This window comes from Squalius cephalus (genome assembly GCF_949319135.1).
Source record: "Squalius cephalus genome assembly, chromosome: 2".
NCBI classification, from domain to species: Eukaryota; Metazoa; Chordata; class Actinopteri; order Cypriniformes; family Leuciscidae; genus Squalius; species Squalius cephalus.
In genome coordinates this window covers 53759627-53787414 of record NC_137123.1, presented here as the reverse complement: position 1 = coordinate 53787414, position 27788 = coordinate 53759627, and the positions used below count along the sequence as shown (strand labels likewise).

The following is a 27788-nucleotide window of genomic DNA, read 5'->3' as shown; positions in this document are numbered from 1 at the left end:
ATCTGCATCCACTGTTCCTAACGCTGGGTTCTTTGGGAACACTATGCAGCGCTGCCGATGATTTCCTGTTGAAGCGCGTTGATGTGCGCGGTCTCGCTCTCCTCTGGTCAACGTGTGCGCGGGCGAGCTTTTCCGGGAGAAATGCTCATATAAGGAGTTCCACTCTGGTCTACGTCATTAGATCCACGGTCGAAAAAAAACCAGCCGAAACTTGTACCAACCCGGAAGTAAGATTTTCGGCACAGAAATTCTCCGTTATTCGTCCAAAATATTTTTTAAAAACTTTGGCCATGTTAAGCATGAGAATCCATCTCTTTAACACTGTAAACAACTCTGAATACATGAAACACCATTGTATCCCCCCTTTAAACTTTTCTTTTGGTGTCTTCATTTAGTTCCAGATGTATGGAGATTTCAATGTGGCTCCAAGAATAAATTGTTCAATTGTAAACATTGTCAATGGTCAAAAACCAAATGTGGGTCACTTTGCATACAACTGATATTTTTTTCTTTTAAAGAGGAATTGATTATATCTGAAGAAATATCTGAAGAACAAATAATATTGAAACCCTGGGTAAATGGGATCCTGTGTTATCTTATTTTATGTTTCACACTGTTCTTTACCCCGAGTAAACAGTTAATCCTGGATTTTCATAATCTGGCATGTCACAGTACACATTCCTAAAGCCTGGGTTACTGTTCTTATATGCAAATGTGGCATCAACAGTCATGACTGGATAAACACAAAAATCACACTTGGTTTTCAACCATTGAAAAGGGGTAAGATTCAACAATTTGGACATGGAGCTGCATCGAGATCCCAATATCTCTGGGATTGAACCAGGGCCTTATTGAAGATTCCAAAAGAAACATTTCTTAGGAACCAGATTCTAAAATCAACAAAAAATATATATATTTTGACTTTCTTCCTCATTTATGTATGTCTTTCACTAGAAAAAATATTAACAATTAAAAATTTGAGCTCTGGTTGAGTTGACATGGAAGTACCCAGCAGAAAACTGGTGCAAAGTTATTTTCTCGGATGAAGCCCATTTCTGACTGTCATCTGGAAAATCAGTTGTGTGGAGAAGAAAAGGTAAACGCTACCATGAGTCCTGTGTTGTGCCAGCAGTGAAGCATCCTGAGACCATCCATGTGTGGGGTTACTTTTCATCCATGGGAGTGTGTTCTCCCACAATTCTGCCCCAAAAACCTGCCATGAAAAAAGAATGGTATCAAAACGTCCAGCAAAAGCATCTTCTTCCATGGATCCAGGAGCAGTCTCGTGATGATCCGTGCATTTTCCAGCATGATGGAGCACCATGTCACAAGGGAAAGGTGATAATGAAGTGGCTCGGAGATCATTACATTGACGTTTTGGATCCGTGGCCAAGCAACTCCCTGGATCTTAATCCCAGAAAACATGTGGTCAGTCCTCAAAAGGCAAGTGGACAAGCAGAAGCCCACAAATTGTGATCAACTCCGAGCACTAATAAGGCAAGAATGGATTGGTCAACACTGTAAATATTGACTCTTAGGCATATATTCAAAGTTTTTGCCTATAAAAGCCTTTAAAACACATGAAATGCTTATTGTTTTCCAGTATACCACAGAAACATACAAAAAAGGAACAAACAAAATACTGAACCAGCAAACTTTACAAAACACAAAATGTATGTCACTACCAATACTTTTGGCCATGGCTGAACATATAGTGCTATAAGACAGACAGACAGACAGACAGACAGACACAGACACACACACACACACACACACACACACACACACACACACACACACACACACACACACACACACACACACACACACACACACACACACACACACACACACACGTGTTATGAATGCAGGCGCCCCCTTGAGGAGGGGATCCTTTATTTTTATATGCAATACCGCCTCAACCCCGGCAGATGGCAGTGCAACTCCGTGGATCAGGAGTCACCATCAGTCCTATGACCTTGCTTTGGCTTACAGCTGTTTTTGTAGCGTGTGTATGCTTAAGGAGGTCACTTATGTTTCTAAACGGACGCAGATCGCATCAACACACGCAATTAACGGCCTGCAAGAGGAATATTCAGTATTTGAAGCCAATCTGGTGAGTAACAAAATCGACAAAGCATAACAACCACTTTACCTTTAATGTATGCGCTGTCGTCCTTTATGTCTTCTCTGCATTTGTGTTTCAGTTTCATCGGTGCGGCGCATATTATAGAATCAGACTGTTCTCCGACTACTCCATGTAATGAATCGTAACCTAGGAGAAGTTCAAAACAAATCAGTGTTGCGTGTCCTCCACTAGCTCGCTAGTGTGATGATGGTCTCTGTTTAAGAAAGGTACTCTAATGCGTTCAACTCAGTCCACTTGTTGATAAACCACAAAGCGCAAAACCATAAGGGTATTCAAGAAACAATGCATCAATTTAAATTCGAGCCTACTACGAATAATCAAAGGATTATTACAATTAGTGATGCTTCGATATTTTTATTATTATTTAACTATGCGTAATCATTATCGTGGCAATTACACAATATCACATGAGCAAGATTGACGTGAATGGATATGATCACTCATAAGCACGAGGCTGCGGGTTACATCACGACTGTGAGAGTGATTGATGTTATATAACACAATGAATAGAATATTGAGTAGCCTAACTTACATTTTGTAACAATACGGCCAGTTCGATACAATGTCAAAGCAGGATACAGTTAAGCGTGTCCGAGCAACGCACAGTAGTGGCATTTCGTTCACAAATTAATCGTTTTTTTTTTTTTTTTTTAAACGAACCATTAATGATTTAATGACTCGCTCTTGATACAGATTTCGTCACCTACTGGCGTAACGATGTAACCCCGCTCAGAAACTTAAAGGGGATAGTTCACCCAACGTGATGAACGTTGTTCCAACCCTGCATGATTTACTTTTTTTCTCTGGAACATACAATATATTTTGCAGAATGGAGGGCTGGGACTAAAGGCCAGTTCACACCAAGAACAATAACTAACAATAAAGATATAGTTTAGAATAAACAGAATGCTAACGTCCTGATAGTGTGGACGGCCGCTAATGTAGTTATTGTTATGGTCATCTTTATAGTTATCATTCTTGGTGTCAATTTGCCTTTAACTGTTTGTCTGCCACTTTAAATTCTTAAGCACTTTAAAATTGGGTGAATTTTGAAAAAAAAAAAAAGTACTTCTGAAAGTGATTCCAACGTTATCATTCCTCTGTGTCATTCATTATAGCTGTGATAGGGACCTCCCTATTCTCATAGATTTAGAACTTTACTGTAGTATCGTTTTCATTATAGTTATAGTCCTTGATGTGACTGTGAATGGGCCTTAACTTTCTGATATCTGTACATTTTATTAATAAATAGTTTGGGTCTTCAAATTTGATTGGAAAGTGTTGTTTGTTCCAAGAGTGCTGATATTTAAATCCCTTGGAGTAGGTTTCTTTCACTAGTGAGCTGGAGTGTGAAATGGGAAACCTGAAGCAGTGTGTAACAAAACACTTTCCGCTTTGCTCCTCTGTTCCAGATTGGTGTTTGCTCTGCACATTTGCATGGTGCACACACAAAGCTTGATGCTTTTCTTCTTTGAGAGCTAGTTCCTTTCATAGAAACGAAATATACAAACAGTCCAATTTTTATCTGAAACATAAGTTCGGCCTACTTGATAATAATTGTTATACAACTGCTGTGAAAGCATTAATACAATACAAATCACTGTCATTCAAAACTCCTCTCCTATGGGATATGGGATAGTAAAGCACACTTCGAAATATTGCCTTTGAAGTAGTTCATCCAGGTACATTTTGCCTACTGTTTTATGAATACTATAAATTCGGACATACAACTCTTTTCACATACTGTTTTTTGACTACTATATATTGACAATATATATACTAAAACATAGTTGGATGCAGGCATGGTCTTTATATGATTGAATTGCTATCAAATCAGTGAAAATGCATTATGTGGCCAAGTGTAAACAGGGCTTGTATGTACTCTTGCACACAAAAGTCATTATATCTTATATCAATTTCCATGACGGTTTCATTTGTCACTCACAAGTAACAGCTTCCTTTATGGCACAGATAAGCAGGTTCTAGGAGTCGAACTTTAGGAGATCTGATTATCTTATGAATGAAGCTAGAACGAGATAAGAGCCAATATCTTAATTTGTTACAACACGCCTAACAGCCCATATGAAGGATCTCATTCATACAGTACCATGTTGACTCCTTATAGTAGAGTCATTTTGATCTGTCCCTGGCCTGCACCTCTAATAATGGTGTTGCTGTACTTCCCCTCATTCTGTTTGTGTTGATGATGCTATTTTGATCTGTGACTTTTAATCTTGACCTTAAAATTCAAGTTGAGTGACACTGAGGTATATTAGCACAATATTATCCTGAAAGAAATGATACTCCCTTACATTTCCTTCCTAAATGTTCTATGGCAGCACCATGGTAGATCTAATACTGTCACTTTTAATCAATCTAATGTGCCCTTTCTGAATAAAAATATGAATCTCTTTAAAAATGTTTTTCTTTTCAATCTTGCGGACCCCAAAACCATGGTACATGGTTTGTTAGAGATTTTAATATGATCCTTTTTAGTAATCCATAATGTAAGACATAGTTAGAAAAAAATATATGTTAGGATGGTTGAATAGAGGTTGTTTTGAAGCATATCATGATCATGTGCTGATTTTGTAATATCAAATGTGTGGCAAAAAGTAAGTGACTGTTGCTACTGTACTGTGAATGTACAAACCACTTATGTTGTAACCTTGCCTAGCTTCCTGAATGACAAGTCAGACCGTTGGAGACATTTGCGATTAAAGTCGCACGAAACGGAAGTTGCAATAGTCTTTTCTTTCCTATTGACGTATATTTGAGTGAAACATGTTCTCAAACAAGAAATGTAGGGTGGGACTTGATTTTGTACATTCTGAATTGTCTGGATTATTGAATTGTTATCTTTTTCTATTGCTTTGATCTCATGTGAGAGACAGGTTGTCCTGAAATCAGTAATCTGTCTTGTAAGTCATCAGAGAATAAGAGATGTCGTTGCAAGAGGGAGGGGAAGTTATTACAATGGAATGTGAATTAAAAATAAAAATGATGTGCACGAATAAATCATTTAAAATAACTACTGCAATATTCCATAAAAAAAAACAAGAACTGTCTTTTTCTCTGTTTTGATTTCATGGTGCCTTTAAATAAATTGCACCATATGTTATTGTGGCCGAGAGATCTCAACATGCTGCAACTGAAGAAAACACATGCACATAGAAAAAACACCAGCAAATTAAGAAAACATCATCTGTTTGACAACACGTGCTGTAAATACTCACAACGCAACCAAATACAAATACGCACTGCAAATATAACAAAGCGCAATGTGCTGCAACTGAAGAAAACACATGCAAATAAAAAAAAATACAGCAAATTAAGAAAACATCATCCATTTGACAGATGCAAATACTCACAATGCAGCCAAATTAAGAAACACACTGCAAAACACACAATGCAACCAAATACAGAAATGCTCTGCAAATACTCACAATGCAGTCAAATACAGAAACACACTGCAAATACTCACAATGCAACCAAATACAGAAATGCTCTGCAAATACTCACAACACAACTAAATACAGAAACATGCTGCAAATATCACAAAGCGCAACAAGCTGCAACTGAAGAAAACACATGCAAAAACACCTGCAAATTAAAAAAAAAATCCTCATCCATTTGACAACACATGTGCTGCAAATATTCACAACACAACCAAATACTGAAACATGCTGCAAATACTCACAACACAACTAAATACAGAAACGCACTGCAAATACTCACAAGTTAATTCAACCAAATACTGAAACTTTCTGCAAATAGTCACAACGCAACCAAATACAGAAATGTGCTCCAAATACTCACAACGCAACCAAATACAGAAACATGCTGCAAATAACACAGAAGTGTTTCAAGGGGACCCCAACAAGTGACAAATCTGGCTGGGACCGCTTATTGTTCAATGTCTACTCAGTGTTGTCGATGACCTGAAAGGTGAGTTTTTGTTTATTTTAAAATCCTATTCGTATGTGCATTGCAAGTTTTTGCAGCACATTTCTGTATTTGGTTGTGTTGTGAGTATTTGCAGCATGTTTCTGTATTTGGTTGTGTTGTGAGTATTTGCAGCATGTTTCTGTATTTGGTTGTGTTGTGAGTATTTGCAGCGAGTTTCTGTATTTGGTTGTGTTGTGAGTATTTGCAGTGAGTTTCTGTAGGCCTATTTGGTTGTGTTGTGAGTATTTGCAGTGAGTTTCTGTATTTGGTTGTGTTGTGAGTATTTGCAGTGAGTTTCTGTATTTGGTTGTGTTGTGAGTATTTGCAGTGAGTTTCTGTATTTTGTTGTGTTGTGAGTATTTGCAGTGAGTTTCTGTATTTGGTTGTGTTCTATTTGCAGTGAGTTTCTGTATTTGGTTGTGTTGTGAGTATTTGCAGCGAGTTTCTGTATTTGGTTGTGTTGTGAGTATTTGCAGTGAGTTTCTGTAGGCCTATTTGGTTGTGTTGTGAGTATTTGCAGTGAGTTTCTGTATTTGGTTGTGTTGTGAGTATTTGCAGTGAGTTTCTGTATTTGGTTGTGTTGTGAGTATTTGCAGTGAGTTTCTGTAGGCCTATTTGGTTGTGTTGTGAGTATTTGCAGTGAGTTTCTGTATTTTGTTGTGTTGTGAGTATTTGCAGTGAGTTTCTGTATTTGGTTGTGTTGTATTTGCAGTGAGTTTCTGTATTTGGTTGTGTTGTGAGTATTTGCAGTGAGTTTCTGTATTTTGTTGTGTTGTTGTGAGTATTTGCAGTGAGTTTCTGTATTTGGTTGTGTTGTGAGTATTTGCAGTGAGTTTCTGTATTTGGTTGTGTTGTGAGTATTTGCAGTGAGTTTCTGTATTTGGTTGTGTTGAGTATTTGCAGCATGTTTCTGTATTTAGTTAGCCTGACTATGTCAGACTTCGTACTTCCGCTCAATTTCAGTTCGCTTCTGTACTCAGTCTGAGATAGCGACCTATCTCCCCGTTTTCCTCCGGCCTCAAAACAGCCGGCCAATCAACGAACAGAGGGCGGGCTGAGAGCTGTGACGTAGACGCTGATTGTACCATGGATGCGTAGATTTACTTCACATAATCTGCAAAAGTCATTCACAGCCATGTTCACTTCACTCCGGTATTTCGCTCAATGGTTTTGTTTTCGCATCATACATGTGTTTACAGTGGAAGTTAGATGCGGCTGAGCCTGCGCATAACACTCGTCATAATAACCAAACGTTATGTGATTGGCTTACGGGTAACCAATGATTTTAAACTTCAGACAAGCTATTTCTGTAGGCCTATTTGGTTGTGTTGTGAGTATTTGCAGTGAGTTTCTGTATTTGGTTGTGTTGTGAGTATTTGCAGCGTGTTTCTGTATTTGGTTGTGTTGTGAGTATTTGCAACGTGTTTCTGTATTTGGTTGTGTTGTGAGTATTTGCAGTGAGTTTCTGTATTTGGTTGTGTTGTGAGTATTTGCAGCTTGTTTCTGTATTTGGTTGTGTTGTGAGTATTTGCAGTGAGTTTCTGTATTTGGTTGTATTTGCAGCGAGTTTCTGTATTTGGTTGTGTTGTGAGTATTTGCAGTGAGTTTCTGTATTTGGTTGTGTTGTGAGTATTTGCAGTGAGTTTCTGTATTTGGTTGTGTTGTGAGTATTTGCAGTGAGTTTCTGTATTTAGTTGTGTTGTGAGTATTTGCAGTGAGTTTCTGTATTTAGTTGTGTTGTGAGTATTTGCAGTGAGTTTCTGTATTTGGTTGTGTTGTGAGTATTTGCAGTGAGTTTCTGTATTTGGTTGTGTTGTGAGTATTTGCAGTGAGTTTCTGTATTTAGTTGTGTTGTGAGTATTTGCAGTGAGTTTCTGTATTTAGTTGTGTTGTGAGTATTTGCAGTGAGTTTCTGTATTTGGTTGTGTTGTGAGTATTTGCAGCACATGTGTTGTCAAACTCATGATGTTTTTTTAATTTGCTGGTGTTTTTTCTTTTTCATGCATTTTCTTCAGTTGCAGTGTGTTGAGCTCTTTCGGTCACCGTACAAGAGTGTAGCCTATTTTGTTAACGTTAGTATTATTCCTTGTGACGAAACGGATATAATGTAACATGCATAAAATCATGTGGTTTCATGGTTGCATTATGTTCCCTGGAACAGCCTTTTGTCCTTTGTACTCAGATTGCGTGTGTGTGTGACCATATGGTCTCCTGACGTCTCAAGTCTGTAATCTCATTCTGTCAGAAGCAGTTTAACACACACAGCCAGTGGTGCATTTCTGCTGAACATCGCTCACACAACATCACAACACACACACTCTGCTGTAGGACAAACTCAAAATCCAGTCCTGACATCATGGAGGTTGTTGGTAAGATAAACAAATTAATTTAACTCCTTTAATTCTAATGAAAAATGTAATTTAATTCTAATGAAAAATGTAATTTTAATGGTTGGTTGATTTCTATGCCACTTGGTTTAAACACTAATGATTTTGTAGAATATGTTTTTGTGTTTGAATAATATGTATTTAAATTTGTGTTTGAGGGACTTTTTATATGTGAGGTCATAAGTGGACAGTTTTGAGACAAAAAGTGAATATTGTTTGTTTTTAAACTCGGGTAACATTTAGTTGATTAGAAAATTAACATAGTCTATTTATGTGGTGTTCTGTGTGTAGCAAAAAATGCAATGGTACAGTGATGGTATCAGATAACAATACCATGGTACTTGTATATATGTCATGTGTATATATATCTCACTCAAAATCTCATCTGGTCACTTTTTCCTGATTAAGAAGTTTTTACTTATAAAGGAATGAATAATATGCTGATTTTGTGCGCAAGAAACATTTCTTATAATTATCAATGTTGAAAACAGTTGTGCTGCTTAATATTTTTGTGGAAATAAAACAAAATTGTTTTGGATTCTTTAATGAATACAAAGTTCAAAATAACAGCATTTATTTTTGGTAACAATTTAAAAGGGTCACTGTCACTTTTGATCAATTTATGCAGGTTTTTTTACATGTTGCATTATGGGGGCTGTCATGTTGATATAACATGATACAGTAGCTGATTTATGCAATGGCATCAGTAACAGATGACACAATTGCGCTGCTAGGTGTCAGCACAAAAGAATTACTGATTGATTTTAATGGGGAAAAACTATTAATCATTAGAATATTTTATAAGTAAGAGATGTATGTATTATTTTTGTTTCAATTTATTTAATTTTAAAACAATTATTTAAATTTATTTGAATAATTTTATTTAGTCACGCGTTGAAACTGTAGTCATTGAATTTGCCATTTTTATTGCTGAAGATTAATATATGACGATATGATATTGTGAAATTAACTCAACTCGCAACAGTGAGCATCATAAAGCCACAGTGATCTATAGAGCTCAGAGGTAATTGAGTTAAAGGCTAACCAGGCGTTAATCAAGGCATGTTTAGTTGATTAGGGCCAAGATGGATTACCAGGGACCTATAGACCAACATAAAGCTCTAGTGTAGCCAACCAGGACATTTCTTTGAATTGAAGTCTACACCTTGCATGAACTTGCATGTTGCTGAGACTTCGAGATCAATGGAGCCATTACATGCATGAACGCCTCTAAGCTCTGGGTGTGTGTGACGTGTCTTAACAACTGGTGCTACTTGCTGCTCTCAGTATAAATGGATTAGGCATGTGTTTGCTTGTCCTATTTGAAGGAGATCCAGGATGGAATGAATTAAAGTGGAAATAGATAGCAAAGCCTGGTTTAGTTCAGCACAACTGCTCAGTGCAAAGGTGTGTTCACACTGACAGCTATTTGCAGCTACAACGCGAACAGGTGTAGTTCTTTTTTTATTCCTTTAAAGGGAGCAGGTGATGAAATTCCAGGAAAGATCATTATGGGATGTCTGTTTTGTTTCTCTTAGCTTGTTCCATGGGCAGCAGCTCTAGTCTCTACAGTGCCCTGGCTAAGACTGTCAGCAGACCTCCTCTTCCTCACACTCGGGACTCCACATACTTTCCGGGGAACAATCTGGATCAAGACCTGGCGGACCCTTTGGAGCTATTGCGGGAATGTAGAGAGGTTTTGAGAAACCGGCCTGCCCAACTGCAGAGAACTCTCATCCAGACGGGGCATGGAGACTCCAGGCAGACCATCAGAGTTATGCAGTGGAATGTACTGGCACAAGGTATAAACCTAAACCTTATATTCATCATCATTAAGAGGGGACACTAAATGACATATTACTTGTGGTTAACACGATATTAACATTTTGGGGATATGTCAGAGCCTCTTATGGCCACCAAGACTGCATTTACTTGATCAAAAATAAATCATGAATCATATTTCGTGAACTATTACAATAAAAAAAAAAAGTTTTCTATTTGAATTTGAATTTAATTTATTCATGTGATGACAAAGCTGAATTTTCAGCAGTCTTCAGTGCCAAATGATACTTCAGAAATCATTCTCATATGCTGACTTGCTGCTAAGAAACATTTTTTATTAATATCAGTTGACAACTGTTGTACTGCTGAATAGTGTTGTGGATTTATGTTTTTGAAATAGATTTTTTTTTTTTTTTTTTTTTAATAATATACAAGTCTTTACTGTCATTTGATTAATTTAATGTATCCTTGCTGAATAAATATAATTTTATAAAAAAAAATCTTACTGACACAAAAGTTTCAGGATCAGGAATAAAATAGGCAAATAGTAATAATGAAATATAATTATTAAAAAACAATTATAATACTAACCACCAAGAACACATTAGCAACCACATAGCAACTCGCTAAAACCCCTTAGGAAATCTTAGCAATGCATAACAACACTCTTGTGTCATGGTGGTGAGTTTTATGGAGTTTATGGTGGTTATTATAGTTAACTAAAACCATAAAAGTATAATAAATATTGACTGAAATAAAATACTATATTAAAAAAAATAACTTTATTTCAGCTAGATGCCAAGGCAAGATTTCTTTTTGATTAGTTTAACTTGATGTACTAAAAATAGTTCAACTTTAATATTATTAATAATGATTGTTTCGCTAATCATTATTAAATATTAGGGTCTTTAGTGATGGATGGCGCTCTAACTGCTACATTAGTATAAAACTAAAGTTTATATCTCACAATTGTGACTTTATAACTTACAATTATGAGTTTATATCATGCAATTCTGGCTTTATAACTTGCAATCACGAGTTAATATCTCGCAATTCGGACTTTATAACTTGCAATTGTGAGTTTAAATCACAATGCTGAGAATAAATTGCGAGATAAAAAGTTGCAGTTACCTTTTTTCACTTTTTATTTAGTGGCAGAAACAAGCTTCCATAATATTATTTTGTTTTATGCCTGCGGTAATTATGACTGAATTATCACATTATCATTGTGTATTAGACATTGCCACTTTGAGGAATAAAGGTGAATTGCACTTATTGAGTCATCAAAGATTCAGTAATTTTTGCAAAGAAAAAAAAAAATACACTAGCGACCCTATTTACTTTTTACAAAAAAAATGTATTAGAAAACACGCAGTCTTTAATTATGTACTTTTTTTCTTGTTATATTGTTTATAATGAATTAATTGAGTAATACTAAAAAAGGTTGATGTCTAACTTTAAAAAATGAATGAGGGGAGGATAGTGAATGATGTTCTGTGTCGATAAAGACCCGAGGTATGCGTTTAAGGGTTAATAAAAAAACAGACATATTTAAAATGAATAAAAATGACAAAATTACTAAAACTTCAGCTTAAAATGAACATATAAAAATAAAAACCAATTCAAAATATTAATTAAAACTATAAAAGTATCTCAATGATGCTGAAATTACACTGCCGCAAGGTGGCATTTTCATAAAAATCTTTTACTTTAGAAAGTTGTAGCTAGGATGATTTACAGAGATTATTTTTTTAAAACAATCCAACTTCTCTCTGTCCCCTTGCAGCATTAGGTGAAGGCATGGACAGTTTTGTGCAGTGCCCCGTGGATGCTCTGAACTGGGCTGAAAGGAAGTATTTGATCCTGGAGGAGATCCTAACCTACAGACCTGACATCCTATGCCTACAGGAAGTTGATCACTACTTTGACATGTTTCAGCCCGTCCTGGCAAGTTTGGGCTACCAGGGCAGTTTCTGCCCCAAACCATGGTCTCCATGTCTGGATGTGGAGAACAACAACGGCCCTGATGGCTGTGCTCTGTTCTTCAATCACAAACGCTTCCAGTCACTAAACACAACACACCTGCGACTGTCCGCCATGATGTTGAAGACCAATCAGGTGGCCATCATCACCGCTCTACGCTGCCGAGACACAGGTCAGGCGTTCTGTGTGGCGGTGACCCATCTGAAGGCACGGAGCGGTTGGGAGGTCCTACGCAGCACACAGGGTTCGGATCTGCTGCGCAACCTGCGGAACGTTACACAGAGAATAGAGGCCGAAGAAAAAGCAGATGCAGACGTTCCTCTGATAGTATGTGGCGATTTTAACGCCGAGCCGTCAGAAGACGTCTATAGGAATTTCGCAACATCTAGTCTGGGACTGGACAGTGCGTATAAGCATTTGAGTACGGACGGGAAAACCGAGCCTCCTTACACGACGTGGAAGATCCGGCCCAGTGGCGAGTGCTGCCACACGCTGGATTACGTGTGGTATTCACACAGAGCGTTTGATGTTAATGCGGTTCTGGAATTTCCTACAGCCGAACAAATTGGACCCAATAGGCTTCCTTCCTATAATTACCCTTCAGATCACCTCTCCCTCGTCTGTGACTTCAGCTTCAAGGATCCGACGCTTGTCTCCCAGTAATAACGGACTTATTTCGCAAGTCGAGACATGTGCTGGCACAGTATTTCTACATATTTTGTTTGCTGTTCATGAATAATTAACACTTCAGCCAGTACATCCTTAAAGGGAAAGTTCATACAAAAACAAAAAGATTTCATTTCGTTCAACTTCGTTCAATGTATGATTTTCTTGTACTGTGGAACATTTAAAGGAGATTTGTTTTCATTTGCTAAGACAATACAGCACAATAAAATCTTCTTAAAGCAAAAAACTTCATCATAAAAGTAGTAATTTTGTCCATACAATACGATAGCTTTGTGTGAAATCTTCCAATGTTGCTTTTTAAAATCAAACATGCATTTAAAGTGCTGCCAGGTTAGACATTAGTGACTGCAAATGTTTGCAAATTATTGGTGAAATGCAATGTTTGAGAGCTATAATGGGGAAAGGGGTTCAAGAATTAACTTAAATATCATTAGCCGCGTTTCCATTACCCTTCAAATTGCGCAAATTGAAATTGCGAATTGAAAATACGCCCAATGGAAACACGTAAATTTCGCAAAAACTCCCATATATCGCAAAAAAGTTTTTCCGCTCGCATGAGGTGGTTTTTCAGGCAATTCGAAAAAGAAATATTTTGCAAGACTGCAATGGAAACAGTTTTTGCGCATTTACAGGTCACTAGCCGCGTTTCCATTACAGATTTGCGCAAATGTTTTGCGCTATTATCTAAATATCGATAAAAAACTATTGCGAAATGACGGCGTTTCCATTAACCGATGTTATGCGACTAAAACGTCCTTTTTTCTCTCGCGATAAGTCATTCCAAAAATCACGGCAACTGACGTTGGTTTATAAAATATCACAGCCAACGCATTAGACATTATTATTATTAATGGAAGGAGTACGTGGCGTGTTATCCAAGCATCAGGGAAAGACCCTTATAATGCGAACGACACATGGAGTTTCTGGGTGTTTCGCCCTCATTTCTGCTCCGAGGTTTTGATTGTGGCATTTCTTTGAGATTTAGAATCCAGTATTCCTATAGTCTAATTATTATTATTTTTTTAATGAATTTAATAAAGAACTCTGTCTCGTATTCTGTCCAAACGATCCATGTAGGCTATTTTGTGTCCATTCGTTTTTCCTTTTTTAACCCGTAGTTGAAAAACGAAAAATTAACGGTTGTTGTCTTTTTAAAACGCAAAGTTGAACACCAAAATTTTAATTTGAACTGGCTACACCAACTGCTGCGCAAAAAAAAGTAAATATCGAAGAATTTTCAGATTTTTGTTTATGACTTTTTGCCCCTTTATTAAACATTTAAAATAGTCACAAATTAATATGGAAAACATCTCGATTTTACTGGTTTTCTAAGGCCAAATTAGAACCTGGAATTGATGTTTTCCCGCAGTGCTGAATGAGAAGAGCCATTAATATTATTAATAAACTATTGTTTTGGCTAAAATCACATCTCCATCTCCGCTGTTAAGCAGATGCGCTTTTAGAGAGAAATGCACCTTTCATACGAATTACAAAATCAGAAGGTATTAGCTTTCGATTCGAATTTGTTCGTTTTAAAGTGGACATTTCAAGCTTTAGCCTATATTTTGTTTCAGTTCTCGCGCTCCAGTTTACGGAGATCATGAAAGTGCGTCTGATTGTTTTCTTTTACTTTACAAAAGCACAACGTTTTATTTTGTTATTGTGAGTTTACACAAATAAAAGTAGTTGAGAATAATGTATTATTATTTTCTGTATGGCCAGAAATGATAGAGTATTTTTAAGTTGTTTCCACTGTTGATAGGAAAATGCAAGTGTTCACGCCCGCGCCTCCGTGCCATGCAGTGCGCGCTCCTCACGCTTTGTTCTTTTTTTGCATAAAAGCGTCTTCTAAATATAGCCTATTAAATGTTAAAATAAAATAATATAAAATAATTGTTAGGCCTATTTGCGTAGCTATACATGGACCTCAAACACACCGCGTCTTCTAAGTCAGGTGACTGTAAATGCGCAAAAACTGTTTCCATTGCAGTTTTGCGAAATATTCCTTTTTCGAATTGCCTGAAAAACCACCTCATGAGAGCGTAAAAACTTTTTTGCGATAAACGGGAGTTTTTGCGAAATTGACGTGTTTCCATTGAGCGTATTTTTAATTCGCAATTTCAATTTGCGCAATTTGAAGGGTAATGGAAACGCGGCTACTGATGTAGATGACGCGGTGTGTTTGGACAGAATACGAGACAGAGTTCTTTATTAAACTCATAAAAGACAAAAGAATTACAGGAATACTGGATTCTAAACCTCAAATAAATGCCACAATCAAGACCTTGAAGCAGAAATGAGGGAGAAACACCCAGGAACACCTCATACGTGCCGCTCTCAAGTATAATAATCGTTCCTTACCATTAATGCTTGGAAAACACACGTCTCCTTCGATTAATAATGGCCAGTGCACTGGCTGGGATATAGTACATAATCCTACCAACGTCCGTTGGCATGGTTTTTGGAATGACTTATCGCGAGAGGAAAAATGAAGTTTTAGTCGCATAACATCGGTTAATGGAAACGCCGTCATTTCGCAATAGTTTTTTGTCGACATTTTGAAAAAATCGCAAAGGTTTTGCGCAAATCTGTAATGGAAACGCGCCTATACTGTTCCTCACACAAAGCAGTAGTATGGCTTCAGAAGGCTTGACTATTACTATTTTTATTGGTGCTGTAAATTGGCGTCCGTTTTTATTGTATGGACAAGAGAAGGTTGGACAGTTAAATATCTCCTTTTGTATTCCACAAGAAAAAAAGAAGAAAATACAGGTTTGGAGAGGTTAAGTAAATTATGACAGAATTTTCATTTTTGTACGATTTAGAGGCCGTTTACACGACAGCGTTTTCAACTTAAAATGGAAAACTTTTTATGCGTTTTGGCCCTTCTTTTACACAACAACGGCATTTTGGGGGACTGAAAACGCAAACTTTTGAAAACAGGTCTCAAAGTGCATGTTTTTGAAAACGATACGGCGTAAACTGCAAAAACGCGAATTTGTGAAAACCGTGTCTATTCAGTCTATATATGCGTGTAGTTTTTCTTAACAAATTGGCATCGCCAACTACTGGCCTGGCAGCAGAATATAGCTTTTTTTTATGTGAATGGGAATCATTTTGATAATGTTGTCATCTGTAGGGGAAAACGCAAAGGAAAAACTTTTCCGTTTTATTGCATTGTTGTCGTGTAAACATACCCTTATTCTTTTAGACTTGTATGCTTCTAACTTCAGGGTGTAGGTTTAAAAGCAAAATGTTAAAATAAATTCTTAATATGTGACTCAAATTATCCTGAACATTTTTTTGGGTCTTATTATTGGTAATAACATGACAGCTTGCACAAATAAAACCATTGCATTGTGGTGGGGTTTTTTTTAACGGTTAATAAAGTAGGCTATGTTTGGGAAGGTGTCAAATTCTGCATTTAACTCATTGTGTATCATTCACACTCATGTATAAGTGAGGGAAGCCTTATTAATAAATAATTTCCTTTATGCAACATCCTCAAAATTATTTCACAGCTTCACCAGAGTCTACTCTACATGATCAATTGCAGACAGGTTAACTATTAACTATTAGGACTAGGCTATATCACGTGAGCTCCTCGTTTTATAGAGTCAACCTTTAAAGGGCACTGCGGGAAGAGGATGCAACTCAATCCCTTCCTCAAGGGTTGTTAGGGAAGTGTGCAAAACCACTAGCCCAATATTACACTACATATATATTTACATAATGATCATTACAGTCTATTTGAAAATTTTTACATTTTTGATAAAAACCAAATGTTATTTTAGTGTTATTGAGATACTATTTTAGTTTTCATTCATATTTTGAATGCCTTTTTTCTATTTTACATTTTAAAGTTTAAGCAATTTTGTTGTGTTTTGATGTTATTTTGTTGTTGTTTAAATATGGTTATACAGTGTTTAATTTTTGTTTGTTATTTTAGAAGTTAACTAAATGAGAAATGTTGCCTTGGCAACTAGCTGAAATAAAATATAGCCTGTATAAGATTTGTATATATACTTTAAAAGTATATATAATATATATAAATCTTATCAAAGTTATAGTGGTGTTCTGAAATGAGGAGGCAAAGTCTTTTATTAATCAAATGTAAATTCATGTCCCAGTTACACTTAATGTTGCCACATTTTCCTGGTTAAACATTACACTACATAAAAAAATAGAAACCAACTAAAATTCTATTTTGTATGTTTACATTGTATTTAATGGTAATTCAATTGTAATTAATGCTCTAGGCCTATTAATTAAAACCAAGTATAAATCTCATCAAGTTAAGTGTTTTAAGCATTTTTACATTTATTTATATATAGACAGTAACAATTTAAACAATGTATTTTATTTGTGAACTGATGTTCAGCTGTTCTTTTTAATAGTCAACTTATTTTCGGATCATCAGTCATCATCTTCGGTAAACAATGTCACAGACATGAAGATGTACCCTATGTCTAATTTCACTAAGCTGGTTGCTCACTCCAAATCATGCCCGTATTCAATGGCGGCCGTCGCATTATCCCTGTTGGATGTGTTGGATGGGGGGCACCGTAATACGACCGAATGGGCACGTTACCATTGGCGATTAAATGGACATGGACTCAATATATATAGGCTATATTTAACATTTGTTTTATTTAAAGTAAATAAAATAAAATTATATATATATTATTATTATTTTGTTACCTATAACCCTGAAACATGACCAGGATGGCTTGACACGTATTGAGAGATTCTGGTGTAGAGCCTCTGTGTGTGGCTCCAGTTCACACAGCAAATGTGTAGAAGATATCTAGAAAGCACACTAACCCCCTAGTGACAGAATTTATAACTGCATGCACAGAGCCAAGAAATACAACTTCTTGCTGTGGACTGTAGCACAATGACTTAATGATTGTAGATTTCCATTGAAATCTAGTTTGCTGGTATGCAAAAAAAGAAAAGATTGTACTACTAATGTTAGTGTATGAAGTGAATCTCGTATTGTACCTCGTATTCAGTGCATTTGGGGTCTAACTTGTCTTCTTTTAGCCAGGACTATCAGGCTAGGGCAGCATTCAGTGGGTCTGGACATGTTTAGTCTAGGTCTTCTGTCCAGTGTTTTATGTCATTTTCTTGGTTCAGTTTGTTCTGTTACTTTGGCTCAGCTTGGCATTTCAAGAATTTTGTGTCCGAATTTGTATTATCAGTGGGTAACAAACATATACCTAAATTCTGTTAGATATTATATGTTGTTTTTTCTAGTTGTAAAAATTCTATATTGGATGTTTCCAATTAAAGTCAGATGTTATTCTCCTAAAGCCACATTTTCTCATTTTAGCCCCTAGTGGTAGTCACACGAAACTTTAAATTGGTTACCCTCCACTTATTCACTTGTGTAAAATTCACTTGTGTATGAATATATGCACAAAAAACAAATGACCGCCTTTTTTAGGGCTAATAAAATTTAACAATTTCAGACACAATTATTCATAACCTCCCATTTTACAGAAATATAGTTTAAAGAATATCATTTTACTGGACTTTTGTGGGTAATTCCCACTTTGTTTTTCATTAGTTTTGATTAGATTACGTCATATCCAGTCTGGGGTCGCATATGGTACGGCCGCAAAAGTTCAAACATTTCAATGCATCCGAAGCTCAAATTCGGTATAGTGGGAAAGAGATAGTGAAAAGGCGAGCCAAGACCATGCAAAAAACCAAAACAGTTCTGCAGCTGACAAAAACACCACCACTCAAATTCAGGAATATTTTTATATTTAAGTAAAACCTACTCGAGTACACTTTGAAACAAGAGTACAACAAAATAGAATATACTTCAAATGTTGAATATACAAACTAGATTATTCTGAACACAAACATCTTGTTCTCCCTCTTTAAGGACTAATACAAAGCAAAAGAAAACAAATGCGTAAGAAATGTATTTGCAGTGAAGATGCATGCTGCCGATTGACCTTTTCTCTTTTGTGATGACAAATTGCCATCGTTCCAGGATTTGGACCCAGATTTGATTACACCCAAATAGTATGGCCTTTTTTTTATATAATCCAGATGAAATGGGAATGCAAAAATGCTTTGCATTTTGTTTGCCAATAATACTGTGCTTGGTACAATGTGTGAGGAAAAAAACAACAACAACAACAAAACATGAGCGTAACACAAAAGCTTGATTTTTTTTAAAAAAAGAAAAAACTGTTCTAAGGCTGCATTGTTTATAAATTCAGTAAACTGTATAATTCCTATATACAAAGTTCATTTCTTCCCTTAGTAGAGGTGGAGGGAGAATCGACACGTTCCTGTGAAGCGTGGACTCACAGTGATCGTCAAAAGAAACTGCTGGTTTTGCCTTGCGATTTTAATGTTAAAGAAAAATATTTTTATACAAGTTATAAAAAGCTGAATTTATCCTCCCTCAAAAGTTCACATACTTGACTACAACAACTCACTCCTTAGTGTTCTGCTTAGCTGTTATTAGTGTCAAAATAGTTTTTTTTCTTTTAAGTGGAGAACTGTAGTGTTCTTTACATTGGTCCCTTAATCATAATTGAAATGACGGACATCCAGGGTTAATTCACATGATGTGAGAAACCAGGCGGGAGTCTTTGCCTGCTTAGAATACATAAAATGAAACCACACTTGAACTTGAAACTGTACAACTCCAGTTTGATTTCCCAGAATGCGATTGAATAGTATCTGGGGATTATAAATTCATTTATCATAGAGTTCATGACTGACAAAACGCATCACTCTTCAGCTCTCTGCTGCGAACTGTGGTTTTGAACCTTCCTCTAGCACCTCTGCTGCTGCCTGTGTGGGACTGTCCTGCTCAGGCTGTTCTGCGGAAGTGCTGTCGGGTTTGGACTCTGAGGTTTGGGCTGTGCTCTTAGCTTTTGGAGAGAGCTGGCTCTGTTGAATCTGGATCTGAACTGGGACTGGTGCCGGAGCTGACGCCGTCTGAACGGAGATTGGGACTCGAGTTTGCGTCTGGATTGAAACGGGAACCTGCGTCTTCGCCTGAGCCGGACTCTGCTGGGCTGGGACTGCCAGTCTGACCACCTGCGCCCCCTGCGCCACAGGCATGGGCGTAAGGGCTCGGACGCCCATCAGATTGATGCCTGTGGGGCTGCCCGGTTTGGCCTGAAGCTGGCACTGCGTGAGCTGGGTTGCGGGGATGGTGATTATCTTGGCGAGCTGAACTGTGATCCTGTCACCATTCTCTGCTGTGGCGGGCACCATCGTTGGCATGGTCTGGATTAGGACTTTAGGTGCGTTCATGCCAGTCGCTGAGCCAGTACTGGTGGGCGCTGTGGTGAAGAGCGAAGGGTTTGCTGACTGCACGGCCACTGTGGAGATCTTCTGTCCCAAGGAGTTTGTCATAACGACCGGCACTTGCATAGCAACCCGCACAGTCCTGGACACAAGATGAGGTTTTAAAACAACAATTTTTGGCACAGAAAATTAAAGTGCCCACACTATACTGATTTACAAGTTTGTTCTTTTATTTTTGGGGTAAGCTAGAATTAATTTACATGATTTAAAAAACATTTTTCTCATAATGTACTTTGCTGTAGCAAACCTCTTTTAACCCTCTGCCTGAAACGCTCTGTTTTAGTTACCGTCTCTTTAAAGCCCACTTTTCTGGAAAAAAAAAATCCAGTCTGATTTGATTGGTCAGCTAAAAAGTATTATTAAATCTGTAACTATGCCGTAAGTATTGGAAGTCAATGTTTTTTGCCCTCGCAGTGAAAAAACAGCACCTCCTTAACATAGTGAAATCACTAACCCAAGTGTTCTTTGAGGATTGGTAAAAGCAGCCAGTGGGCGGGCATTATGCAAATGTGTAACAGTGATGTAGCTAATAATGGCAGGACTACAAGCAAAGCATTTCAGGCAAGTTTCTGAAAGTAACTCCCTTTGGTGTAGACATTGAGCTTTGTAATTTTGCAGATTGTTTACATGCACATTAGACACTACAGTATAGGTAAAGTAAAAATAAAAAAAACATAACAGGTGCACTTTAAGTCTGGTTACCTGGGTGCGTTGGCATTGGAAATAATGGTGGCATGGGACGGATCTGTTGTCGTGGAGACAGTTACGATGCGCTGAAGGGGAGTTGCAGTGAGTGCAGCTTTAGCTTTCGGGGAGCCTGGGTGGACTATAGTCCTACCGCCCCCTCTCAAGATGGCAGGAGTTTTGGAGAGGTCAGACGTCAATAGAGTGTCAGATGAGGGAGGAACGCGTTCATAGGCCTTCTCTCCGATTACATCATCGCCAGGGTCGCACTTATCGTCATCGATGACGACAATGTCTTTAGGCATTTCCTTAAACTGGTAGACCAACCTCTGACCCTCTACTTTAGCCAAGATACCTCTCTGATAGTAATACCTGAGAGAGAAACAGAGACATCAATTAAATATACAATAATTTAATTCCAGTTATGGATGCCAATTGGTCAATGTCATTCCAGCCATGTGAAATGTCTTCAATATCTTACGATGTTTGCACACACAAGGTTCTCTCTCACCTGAGCGCTCTGCCCATGGTTTCATAGTTCATGTCTGGTTTGTTCTTGTGTTTTCCCCAAAGCTTTGACACAGCTTTAGAGTCCACTAGTTTGAAGATGCCTTTCTCCCTCTGTGTCCACTTGATGTACCTGGGACAGGTGTTCTTATCCTGCAGCAGGTCTAACAGGAACTCCCACAGGTATGTACTTCCTGTAAGAAAACACAAATATAGCATAAGATCCACATAATCTAAACAATATTAGCTAATTAACAGCCACTGGCACTACCAAAACACAACTGATAATTAAATCAAATTAAATCAAATTAAATAAATAATATTAGGATGGATCTTACAAATCATGTTAAGAACATGTCAAACATTTCATAATCATATAGTAATTTACTATATACACTACATATTCAATACTGTTCATTATATACATGTAATGTTACCAGGGTCAGTTTTCATTTTATAAAAAAAAAAAAAAAAAAAGAAGAGAGGAATGTGAAATATTTGTACAATTTAAAATAAATGTTTTCTGTTTTAATGCGTTTTAAAATGGACTTAATTTCTGTGTTGGCAAAGCTGAATTTTCAGCATCATTACTTCATTAATCCTACTTGTATATGATAACAAATTATATATTGTACAAATTGTTTAGTGTTTCTAAAGTAATGAAAAATCAACCAAAACCATTTAATTCAGTAACAATGAATAATATAATGATGTACACAATGTGCAACAATAACTCATATGAGAATGAGATGCAAATTGACTTTATTCCTTTTTGATTTGTACGTTTAATATATTATTTGAGTGAAATAGGGCCCAGATGTTTCTTCACCCATATCATATGCAAATAACACTGAATGTATAGGACGTACCTTTCCCTTCCCTAGACTTTTTCTTGATGCCCAGATCTGGAGATCCGTTTGAAATGTGATGGGGTTTGGGTTTCCGCCCAGCTAAAAGGATGAAACACACAAACAAGTTAAAAAACTTGTTAAAAAAACTTCAGACATCCTATGTAACCTTTACACACACACACAAAATCATTTAAATAGCACGTTTGGTAATATTCTTGTGTTCTCACATTTTCTTCTCTTGCTGGGCTCCGTCTCCAGCATCTCAGGTTCCTGAAAAACCGTAACCACCTCCATGGGCTCGGAGTCCTCTGTGCTGACCTCCACCACCGTCTCCGTCAGCACGTCAGGTCGCATAGCCGCATGCAGGAACTCCGAAGTGTTGATACACGGAGGCACAAACACCTCTACACAACAGAAAAACAAATCATTATAGAAAGGATGTTTTTCTCACTGTGTGGCTGTCCACAGCAATGTGAACGCTATAATTGAAGGGGAAAAATAAAGCACTGTTCACCTGGGCTCCGGTCTCCACGCAGGCTGGAGGGAGAGTCCATGTGTAGAAGAGCTTCAGCAGCCTCGATGGTTTTATCAGAGCAGTGCACACTAGAGCCATGAACTGATGCTTCCACTGCAACAGACAAAACACACAAACAAAACTTCATATTCCTGTGAACTTGGTTTGTAAAATTCTTAGGTGCATATATTACAATATTAAAAAGTATAATTACATTTATATAGCATAATTTAATATCAAAGTGTCTACACCAGCATTTAGAAGTATACCTTTATAAATATATAAATATATATATATATATATAACACCTTTAACAATCTGTTTAATACAACTGGTTAATATTGTGCCAAACAGCTTTACTTTATTACATGCCTCAGTTGTACAGTTTCTTATGGTTAATCATTTGATTTTGATCTGTCAGTTATGTTGATATATATACACTACAGTTCAAAAGATTGGGGATAAGATTTTTTTAATGTTTTTGAAAAAATTATCTTTTGCTCACCTAGGCAGCAATTATTTGGTCAAAAATACAGATATATTGTGGAAATATTAATACAACTTAAAATACCTGTTTACTATTTGAATATATTTTAAAATGTAATTTATTCCTGTGATCCAAAGCTGAATAATCAGCATCATTACTTCAGTCTTCAGTGTCACATGATCCTTTAAAAATCATTCTAACATTCTGATTTACTCCTCAAGAAACATTTCTTATTAATAATATTATTAATGTTGGAAACGGTTGTGCTGCTTAATATTTTTAGTGGAAACTGATGTTTTTTCAGGATTCTTTGATGAATAGAAAGTTTACACGAACAGCATTTATTTAAAACAGAAATCTGAAGTAACATTATAAACGTATTTACTGTCAATATCAATCAATTAAATGTGTCCTTGCTAAATAAAAGTAATAATTTCTCTCTCTCTCTCTCTCTCAAAAAAAAAAATCTTACTGAACCCAAACTTTTGGACAGTAGCGTAATTAATAAATGCCACATACAATGAGGACTGTAGGTACAAAATAATCTTCATGATTCACATTTAATATTTGTACACTGAACTCTCAATAGAGGGTGCTATTGGGTGGAAAACCTGTGTGTTCATGGTTACTCAAAATCATATCTAGCAACAATTATAAATCAAAAACAGAAAATATATGTAAACCTTTTTTTTTTTTGTCTTTATGGTTGTATAAGTTAATTGAATGACATACACTTAGCATGGAGACTTTATTAAGTGTGTGATTGACACTTTAATATGGTACTTATGAGCTTTAAACTACTGACTGACAAATAAACTACCTGACAGTTAACACCAACAATCAAGAGAGCTGACAAATAAGACAATGCAAGTTAAGCACTCTGAGAATGAGTATTTAGAATCACTTAATATAACCAACACAAATGGGTGTAAGAGGACATGTTTTAAGTCCCGTAGGACATATTAATGCAAAAGTGCAACTGTAGACTTCTTGAGATCCTGCCTTTGGACCTAAATAGATCCACAGGAGTCATACCTGCGATCAGTCTACTCAAAGCCCAATTAGTGTGCTCTATCTAAGACAGTTTAGATAAAAGAATCTGCTAACTCACAAGTCACTTCCTTGGACGCCCTGGCTCTAATTAAGACACAGGTGCACAGACTGATCTCAGACAAGCAGTTCATGCATATATAGGACTGAACCTCTAGCCTCATTTCTCTTTGACGTTAACACCCAGAGAAACTAGCACCTGTGCCAGTCTATCCAAGCCGTCACTCAAGTCCCATTAAAACCTGACCCTGCCCATGTTTGGCTATGTTGGTCTGTTGCTGTTCACGGGGGCTATCTTTAGGCAGTCCCAGTCATAAACACACACACGGTGTCCTCTAGAATGGGTGACCCGGCATGCATTTACTTCCTGTATTCAGACAGATCTGCCCTTGGAGACACGACACATGTGTAGTTATTAACAGAAAATACTGAAAATCCATATGGCTGCCAACACTTCAAACCTAAGAGAATAAGGCTGCTTTCAAACAATTAGTACAAATTAAAAATAAAGTTATAGCTGTTTTTGACTACAATAGATATTCATATATTTTTATTCTTAAAATTCTTGAACATTTAAAAGGTTAGTTCATGCAAAAAATAAATTATGTTATTTCCAAACCTATATTATGTACTTGTGGAAGAACATGAAAGTTAAGAATTGTTGACCATTTTTATTTTTGAGTTAAATACCCCATTAGGACAAAGGGTATATTTGATCTGTAAAACCCAAATCTGGAAGAAGAAGAAAACTGCAGTCAAGCAACACTAAAATATAAGCAGAAAATACAAGGCATGCTTTGTCAATATGAGCAAGGAATGCAGATTCGCTTAAATCTAAAATACTACAACAGCCGTTAAATAGCAGTCAAGTCATTGTTAACACTTACATAATTATAAACAAATCATTAATAGTAGTAATGATTCAGCAGGAGACTGAACATTGTGGTACTATTTTGTCTGTCACTAAAATAGCGGTCCACAAGAAAGTAGTGCTGTCCCTCCTCACTTCCGTGTTTACAGTCGTCAGAGCTTTCCCTCCAGTTCTTTCTGAAGACGCTCTCCGAGCTTCCTGCCACTCAATCCCCGCCCCGAATCTGATTGGGCGACGTTCTAATCAACGCCCCAAGAAACAGACAAGACGATTGGTCAGGTGTAGGATTTCGAAAGCGGCGCGAATACTATTGGACGACGAGTGCTGTCACTCAACATTTAGACAGCCCAGTGGAATAACAATGCTTCCGCCATCAAATTAGCTCTAAAATCTAAACATCCACATTAAAAGAAGTCAAAATATCCACTCGACACGTTTACAGCAACACATTACAGGTCAGAAAAAAACAAAGTGGTGTTGAAAGAAATAATAAAGCTATACATGCTGCTCACGGAGATTAACATTCAGCGCTAAATTGAGCGACCACGTTTAGATAACGGGACATCTGCGATGTGAAGCAAACATGTATCTTATTACACAAACTCTTTGTTTTTGCATACATCTTAACATTATAAAGAAATTAAAACGTAGTTGCTCCGCGTGTATGTTTCCCTCTAATAATATGCCACATTTTCTTTGAAGATGAGGCATTAAAATAAACCAATAGTCAAACGTAAAGCTCTCAGGCACTATTTTAGAAAGAATACAATTAAATCAACAGATTTCACATTTTAGTAGGCTGTATTTAGGAGTTAAAATAAAACTCAGTGCCCTTCCGACTCCAGACAGCGTGGCAAAGACGTAGGAAAGACAACATCTCTCCCACTTCCTGGTTTCAGAGCAGCGCACCACCTCCAGAGAAACCCGTTATTTTAACACACTCCACATCAAAAACGCCCTCAGCGCCGTGCAAACTGAACACTGTGCACGCTGATCACGCATAACACAGCGTGCACACCTTCACGCTACTTTTCAACACTCCAAGAAAGCAGACAAGAAAATTAGGCAACGCCATGCAGGTTGCCAACCAAGGTGATCACTTCCTGAAATGCCCTCCATTACTTTAGAGCACAACTTCGCGGATCACAGCGCTGTGGCGCGAGCACTGCTCTGCTGCAGCCCAAACAAACCCACGCTGGCGAGGACGAACACGCGCTTTGGTCTTTTTACCTGCTCGGATAAGTAGATCGAGCTGGTTAGCGGGTCCCTCATGCAGCGACGTCGCCATGTTTCGTCCAGAGGTGCAGATTCACATTGACTCGCATTGAAAGCGTTTAGAGACGCACGACTCGCAGATCACTCCGCCTCCACAGGAAATCTCCACAAACTCAACAGAGCGCACAGATCCTTCCGCGCCAAACACAGGAAATCCTCCGCGCGCTCTGCGTTACGTTCGATTTACGTCAACAGCGGAGAGAAAGAATTAGCAAGTATTCGTTTGCAAAAAAATATTTTAAATATTAAAATAAAGCACATACGCAATGCAAATAACATTCTCCACAAAGTGAATTAAATCCGTGAAAATAACAGTTCTATGACAGTAGGCGTTTCCATTTCCATATCCTTTTAGCGTCGTACTTTGTATTGTATTCTTATCTAGAGAGACATTCTTTATAAAATGTTCTTAAACATCTTCCTATTGTATTTTAAGCACTTTGAACTGTGATCTTTAAGTATCTAAAACATCTATAAATCACTGAATATAATTGTTCTGAATAGACACGGATATTCTTTTTCCATAATTCTATGCATAGCATTTTGTATTTTATTATCTAGACGAGGGTCATTTTTATAAAAAATCTTCAGCACTTTCAACTGTGATCTCAAAGTCTCCGAAATATCTCTGAACGAATAATATGGGAGTTTTATGATGTCACTTGACATAATAAGAATTATAAATCGTTAAGTGACTTAAGTTTTGACATGAGTATTACAAGTCAGTTTTATTATAATACTTGCAATAAGTATTATAATGTGAGGAATGACCATTTTCTGCACCGACCTTCAAAGAATGTCCACAAGAGGCCAGTAGAGACCCATCACTGACAGGGCCTTGGCACCAAATCTATACAAAACACGATTTTATCCATGATTTACTCAACCTCATGTTGCTCCAAACCAGTATTGCTTACTTCCTCAGAGGAACACAAAATTAGATGCTAGGAAGACCCAGACGTCATTCACTTCCATTGCTTTTTTTTTTTTCATACAATAAAAGTGAATGGTGAATGAGGCTGTCAGTTCTTAACATTCAGCTAAGCGTCTCCTTTTGTGATCCATGAACAAATGAATCTACTATGGGTTGGGCAACATGAGTGTGAACAAATGTTGACTTTCCCTTTTGGGTGAACTCTCTCTTCAAAGTGCCAATCTCTGCTAGATCAGTAAAATGTAGTTCTAAACGCAGAAATTGGTTGTAAAAATAGAAGCGTAGCCCTGTGTTTGACTGCTAGTAACTGTAACCAATACAAGAAAGCTATCTTT

At 37.1% G+C, this 27788-nt stretch overlaps 2 protein-coding genes and 1 long non-coding RNA gene across 10 annotated transcripts in view; 1 reads left to right on the top strand and 2 right to left on the bottom strand.

Annotated features, from left to right (window-relative positions):
• Window positions 1-1946: 1946 nt before the first annotated feature.
• Window positions 1947-13151, top strand: noctb (nocturnin b). Of its 4 annotated transcripts, XM_079858986.1 has the most exons (4): window positions 1947-2116; window positions 2208-2355; window positions 10023-10286; window positions 12053-13151. In XM_079858986.1, exons 3-4 carry the CDS (start codon window positions 10031-10033, stop codon window positions 12910-12912), a joined length of 1116 nt encoding a protein of 371 aa, XP_079715112.1. In that variant the 5' UTR covers window positions 1947-2116; window positions 2208-2355; window positions 10023-10030; the 3' UTR covers window positions 12913-13151. The 4 variants fall into 4 exon arrangements, with proteins under 4 accessions (XP_079715112.1, XP_079715111.1, XP_079715110.1 ...); XM_079858985.1 differs by lacking the exon at window positions 2208-2355 and having other exon boundaries at window positions 1948-2116; XM_079858984.1 differs by lacking the exons at window positions 1947-2116; window positions 2208-2355 and adding an exon at window positions 8185-8466.
• LOC307151351 lies at window positions 12272-18136 on the bottom strand. Its single transcript, XR_013819870.1, has 2 exons — window positions 15097-18136; window positions 12272-13572 (listed from the first exon to the last, which is right to left on the bottom strand). It is a non-coding gene; the product is annotated as an uncharacterized lncRNA (long non-coding RNA).
• A 477-nt stretch (window positions 18137-18613) lies between these two features.
• The window catches only part of elf2b (E74-like factor 2b (ets domain transcription factor)), a 23550-nt gene continuing 14375 nt past the window's right edge, over window positions 18614-27788 (bottom strand). For 4 of the 5 annotated variants that reach the window (XM_079895942.1, XM_079895944.1, XM_079895943.1 and 1 more), the window contains exons 4-9: window positions 22837-22950; window positions 22550-22726; window positions 22341-22421; window positions 21476-21665; window positions 20983-21336; window positions 18614-20362 (exon numbers count right to left, since the gene is read on the bottom strand). In XM_079895942.1, the coding sequence (XP_079752068.1) occupies window positions 19702-20362; window positions 20983-21336; window positions 21476-21665; window positions 22341-22421; window positions 22550-22726; window positions 22837-22950 (1577 nt within the window). In that variant the 3' untranslated portion in view covers window positions 18614-19701. Of the gene's footprint in view, window positions 20363-20982; window positions 21337-21475; window positions 21666-22340; window positions 22422-22549; window positions 22727-22836; window positions 22951-26474; window positions 26612-27788 lie in introns of those variants that run through there. The other variant, XM_079895946.1, reaches the window with a different exon arrangement.